At 41.1% G+C, this 6,201-nt stretch overlaps 1 protein-coding gene across 1 annotated transcript; it reads right to left on the reverse strand.

Moving 5' to 3' along the window:
* Positions 1 to 1,605: 1,605 nt before the first annotated feature.
* Positions 1,606 to 5,410, reverse strand: gfral (GDNF family receptor alpha like). Its single transcript, XM_035172923.2, has 9 exons — positions 5,214 to 5,410; positions 4,812 to 4,940; positions 4,209 to 4,370; positions 3,959 to 4,018; positions 3,535 to 3,850; positions 2,698 to 2,948; positions 2,531 to 2,611; positions 2,353 to 2,434; positions 1,606 to 2,257 (listed from the first exon to the last, which is right to left on the reverse strand). The coding sequence occupies exons 1-9, from the start codon at positions 5,326 to 5,328 to the stop codon at positions 2,188 to 2,190; spliced, it is 1,266 nt and encodes a 421-aa protein (XP_035028814.1). The 5' UTR covers positions 5,329 to 5,410; the 3' UTR covers positions 1,606 to 2,187.
* Positions 5,411 to 6,201: the final 791 nt, after the last annotated feature.

Below are 6,201 nucleotides of genomic sequence, written 5' to 3' on the forward strand. Positions count from 1 at the left end.
TGAGAATCACTCTCACTCTCCCAGATGAAGTCCTGTAGACACATAGATATACTGTATCATCTTCCCATCAATAATATAACCCCTCACAGCATCATCCTGTGAGAGGAAATCTGTAAAAAATCAAATTATCTGAAACCCTCAGAGGAAACTCAGCAGTCTCCAAGAAAGAGCAAAGCCCCAAGTTCCACTTTGAGGATGAGCAAATCATCCATCTCCTCCTCTCCTGTATTTTCAACCTTCTCTCTTCACACCTCGAAATGAACATAGACACCTGTCAGGCGATGTCAGGTCTCTGACTGTGTCACACAGACAAACAGCAGATGTACAGTGAGCAAAAAATCCATCTCCTTTCTTCTTACCTCCCTCTATAAGTGAAGTAAGTTTAAAATGCTCACTCACTGAGACCTGAAATTCCCTGAGCAAAGAGTATCTGCAGGTCCGGTGCTGAGTGGTTTGTTTACAGGGGTTCTTACTCCTGTTGTGCCCTTTCTCACTGTGCCGACAAAACTTTAAGAATACTTGTAGAAGTTGGTGTGTTTTGTGTCGAATCCATTCTGCTCCTGTATTTTCACCTGAAGCCTTAAAGTTGAATTGTATTGTTGCGTCCACCAAGGAGGTGAAAACTGTACATTGGTTTGTTTGATTGTCAGCAGAATTACGCAAAAAGTACTAAACTGATTTCCATTGAAGTTGGTGGAAGGATGGCACATTGGCCAAGAAAGAACCAATTCAGTGTTGGTGTGGATCCTGTCTAAGGGGCGGATCCACTGATTTTTTTATCCCTTTCTTGAATGTTTTTGGACATTGGTGTCAATGAGCTGTAAACAAAAAACGTGATTAATACGTTACTTCCTGCCCCTGCCTGCTGCGCCTCCCCTCATTTTAACGCTGCGGACATTTCTGTGTTGTTGTGAACTCACCTGAGCAGAGAATCTCCTGCTGAGTGGTTCACGAGTGAAAAAAAAACTCCGGAGAAAGTCCTGACCCAATACTGAAGAAATCCCCTGGAGTTAATGTCTGAAAAATGGCTTATGAGCATCTGCAATAAGGTGCGACTTGATTGAATATAAATGGACATTATATAACTTTGGCCATTGGGAGGGTCTCACAATCAAAACAATAATCAAAAGAGCTCATCTGAAGAGGTTGTGAAGATCTTCACCACCATTTCTTGACCCACAATCTTCTTGAGTCTCTAGGTGAGATTCAGTGACAGAACGTGCACCAAACGGCAATGAATAATCATGATCCTTTACAAGAGAACAACACAAAGACTAGACTGGCTAACTGACTTTCAGTGTGTTATATATATTCAAGGGGACTGAGTCTTGGTGGAGGTATACGCTCTACTGCTCTTGTAGTTTAATTTCTATTTTCCCTTGTCTGCTTCTTTCTTCTCTCCTCTCCTCTTTCTATGTGCTGCAGCTGTGTTGTGTTCAGAGTGCTGTGAAAAAGTGAATTTCAATCTTGGACTTGTTTTCTAAAATGAGTCTGTCAATAGCCCATTTTCTGCAGACTTCTCCTTTAAGAGTTGTAGGTTTTCCATAGATCACAATACGACGTGCCACCTCATGAATCACACAACATTCTGGTCAAACCCTGAGGCTCAAAGATGTGTGAATTTATTATCAGATACAGTGGCAGCATAGAACATTGATAAATTACCACAGACAGACAGACAATGAAATGGAGCAATCTCTGATGTGTCAGATATGGGATTTTCTTACAAGGATTAATGGATTCAGTTTGAAACTGTTGAAGAGATTAATAACTGAAGAGCTGCGATCGATTCTGAAGATCCGTCGGTTGCCTCAGAGGTTTCTTTTTTATATATATAAAAATCCTGTCATCTCACACATCATCAACTTTCTCATCAGTATTTTATGTTGAGACTTGTAGAATAAAGTTTTTTAATCAATTTTCTTTATTAAAGCACATGAATACAAAGACCATGCAGGATACACTACAAAAGGAACAATAATATAGATTATATTACATCTCACATCAGCCGTGAGATTTAATGCTCACAAGATGAATCTGTACAGAATTGCTCAGATATATTTTCATCAACCTTGTGAAAATCCTGTTATTTGCGCTACAAAATCAAAGCCGTCATCTTGAATCTTTTAAAGTTAAATAGGAAGAAATGTAAGATTGGTAGTTAACATCACTCATGTCAAATAAACATCAGAGAATAACAACAAAGCGGCTTTTCTGTGGATGGTGACATTTTGTTTCATCTCTTTTCCTCAACATCCTAAAAAGGAAAATAAAAAACAAAAGAAATTTAGGTTAAAAAAACAAATACCAGAGAGATTTTATATACTCTCATGTTGTTGTCGCCGTACTTACCAAATTTTACTGACAACAGCCAGAGGCATTAAAACAACGACTCCGACAAGCAGCACAGTTGCACCAGCATACAGCAGATAATCTGAAAGCACAAAACATGAATCATTCTGTCGACCCGAAACCTCACTGATATACAGGCATTGATTTGAATAACTCTGAACTTTAAATGGAAATATACCAAGTGACCACGTGTGACGACGCTCAGACTCGTTGAGCTCAGGAGGTTTAGAAGGAACACTGCTGCTTTTCAAAGATGTCACTACAATGAACATCAAAAACAAACCTCACAATATATCCAATATTTATCATTGAAATGTTTGTCCTGTAAATCAATGTTTTACTCACTGAACACTGATCTGTTATGAAGCACGTCATGAATCATGTTGCACGTCCGCAGGTCGGCATTGTGCACGCCTCTACACGAACAAGGACGGTGCAGCACTGTGCCCAAAGTGTCTACGAAGGCCACTTTGCATTCAGGATCTGCCCCGAAGATGAGAGCTGGATCCATGCCGGCGAGACATTCATCCACATGTTCGCCACACTGATCATTTTCAAAGCTCCAGCATTTGGCTCGGAAGTTTTCTAACAGGTCACTAAATCAGAGGAAAAAACATTTTTAGTTGCTGGGTCACTTTGCCTTCTGGGTGTTTTAGATAAATATGCACAGCGCATTTCAACACCCTTAACACCCTGTTAGCCGGCTGATGATTCCAGATAAAATGTTCTGTTCAATTTAAATTTTGGGACAGATGGCACTGATAAAATATGCGAGAGATATTTGTCACAACATGAAATTTGAATATTTCCTTGTGGATATTTCAACTTAATTGGATGCAAGTTAGTTTTTGCCAAAAACCTGTTCTCCGTGACGGCCCAGTTTGTGCCCTGAGATCTAATTCATCAGCTCACTCGTAAATCTGCAGACACGCTAGCGTTGCTTGGTTATTTTGGATTTGCTGTTGTTGTGACATATAGGAGGTAGAAGCAGGTTTACAGATCAGGGGGGTGATGGTTGGATTCCCAATCCCAAATATCATAAAAATGGAATAGAACTATAACCAAAACCTTCTACTTTATTCCAAATTAGATTTTCTAATACTTTTCTAGCACTTTAATAACTTTCTGTAGTATTTCTGAAGTGTGCAAAACAAGGTATAGAGAACCATAATATGAATTTACCTGCAGAAACCATCATCAAGACACTGTTTAACTCTCTCCTGGCAGATCCGGGTCTCGTCTGCACACGGGCCGCTGTGCAGAGACGTTTTCATCTGCAGGCAGCTCTCATCGGAAGCGTCGCACTCACACATGACCAGCATCTCTGCCACATTCTGCGGCATGCTCCCGTAGAAGTGCCTCGTCACTTCCTGGCAGAGGTCACGGTCGCACGGATCCGCCGTACACGCCTGGAGAACAGATATCAGGTGCTTGTTGCAAACGGTGTCACCGAGACAAACCGTCATCTGGTCAAAGCAGGACTCAGCACCATCGTACACTATGAGAAAAAGAAATTGAGAGAATGAGACAGTGCAAATAAATCACTTTTGTATTGAATCAATTCAATATCTTCTCACTTGAGGTCAAATCAAAATCAAATAATTACCATGGCCGATTAAAGTGCTTGACCCCCAGTCCACCACTGTGCTCCTCTTCTGGTGACTCACTGTACAAATAATAGAAAGGCTGATTAGCTGTTTCTGCCACAAATGCCTTTTAAAACCAACCTGCTGTTCACAACACTCATTCTGCGGCACAATAGTGGCTGTTCATTTATCACCATACCTCTTTGGTAAAAACAAACAGTAATTCCACCTATAAATGCTTATCACAGAGACCCACTGAGAATACTGCACCTGGCTTTCTGTGGCATTGTTCGGCAAGCGCTTGTATGGAGTCGCACCGATCCTCCTCCTCCTCCCAGGCACACACACACCCTCGCAGTGAGGGAAATTGGTCCAGTGCGGTCTGGATGGTCATGTTACAGGCCTCTGAGCCCTTTATTTGGCACCCTTCATCTTGAATGACACAAACACAAGAGGGAGGTAGAAAAACAGGATTTTCCGTAAGCGTGCAAACTCTTGTTTGTGCAACAGGTGTTTCCCAGCATGCGCCCGCTGCTCTGTGAAAGTTCTGTGCAGATTATATGTCGACAAAATCAGATGTAATGAGCTCTGATATCAAAACAAAGCTTTATTCCAAAAGGCAGGTGGGGGCCTCTTTATTTCTATTATCTATTTATTCAGTTATACAGACTTTGCCCTCAGCTATTGCCTCAGTTATTACATTTAGGCTATGCTCCAAGAAGTGCAATCCAATTAAACAGCTTCATGTCCTGAGCTTCCTTAGAAAATGCAATCATTACTTTTATAACGCCTGTAGAACACGTATGGATGACAACATGTTCCCGTCCCCCTTGTGAGCAGAATTAATGGATTGGAAATTGTCATTTTTTTTACCTTTACAGATGCCGCCGTAAAACGCCTGTTCGCTCTCACATAAATCTGACATGCAGGTATCCACAGCAGCCCAACAGTCGGGGGGTGCAGACGAAACCCTGATGCTGGATATCTGAGGAATAACAATCCCTGAAATACAAGTGCATGACAATTTATGTTAAAAGCTGATTATATCTCAATTTTTAGCATTAGATTCATCAATATTTCTAGTAGATGTCTCCTAGAAAATGCAGGTTCGATACATTCAAGTTTAACATCAATGGTTATACGCACATCTTTTTGTTGACTGTATTGTACATGCATTAGAAACTATACAACTCTCACAGCTAAGTTATGGTTATAGTCACACACAGTCTGGTTTAAAATTTAAAATCAGATGTTCCATAGTTGACTTCGACTCACCGAGGATGACCACAGCTTCCACATGTGTCAGTTGCATGATAGCTGCTGTGAAGCTGTGACTTGACACTGGCGCCCTCCTGCAGTCGGTCTGTGCCTCTCGTCTGTGTTGGTACATGAAAGCTGGGACACACCACCCAGAGTCAACAGGATGTAACACATCTACTGGAGGCTCTGCGCTGCTCAGTGTAATGACATGACACACACAGCTGGTTCACAAACACAACAGACCTGAAAGAACAGCACAAACAAATATTTTATACCAACATAATGATATCACTCTGTGTTTCTTTACAGGTAGGAACAAACAACCTTTTATTTTTTTTTTTTGCTGAAGGCTTTAGAAGTTGGGATTAAAGGGATTTTTTAAAATTAAGTTATCTACTCACCACTATGACGATGGAGGGGTGGGTGAAGTGTCCAGAAGACTTTCAAATTCGACTCGAAACGGCGTCATTACACCGTCTGGACACTGACACCACAGGAGCAGTACGGAGGCATGTTGTGTTTTTTTTCAAAAATTGTCTCAGCTATAATCAGTGTTCATCCGATCATAAAGCTGGATCATATACTGGCTACAATTAAGGGACTTTGGGGGCCCCAGGCAAAAAGGGCCTAATTTAATGTCTATCCGCTCATTGTCTTACTTTTCTTTCCTGATTGACAATGTACCTGTTTAGTTTCACCTGCTTCTAGACACAGATTGCAGCTGTTCACCGAGACAACGCTCACTACGCTAACTTGACCTGCTGAGCACCAAACTCTGGCAAAGTGAGCAGGAAGGAGGTGAACATGTGTGTTTTTCCCTCACTAGTAAATGGAGAATAAAAGCGTCTAAATACTGGACTTTAGTTCCTCTGGTTGGCAGATACACGAAGTGATGATAATGTTGCTCCGTGTTTCCTGAATGTGTAAATAGGCGACTGTTTGCTAAGTGATGAGCAATAATATATTTATTTACCTACGCAAGCCCATTTTATTTTATTGTTAC

This window comes from Hippoglossus stenolepis, chromosome 12 (genome assembly GCF_022539355.2).
Source record: "Hippoglossus stenolepis isolate QCI-W04-F060 chromosome 12, HSTE1.2, whole genome shotgun sequence".
Lineage (NCBI taxonomy): Eukaryota > Metazoa > Chordata > Actinopteri > Pleuronectiformes > Pleuronectidae > Hippoglossus > Hippoglossus stenolepis.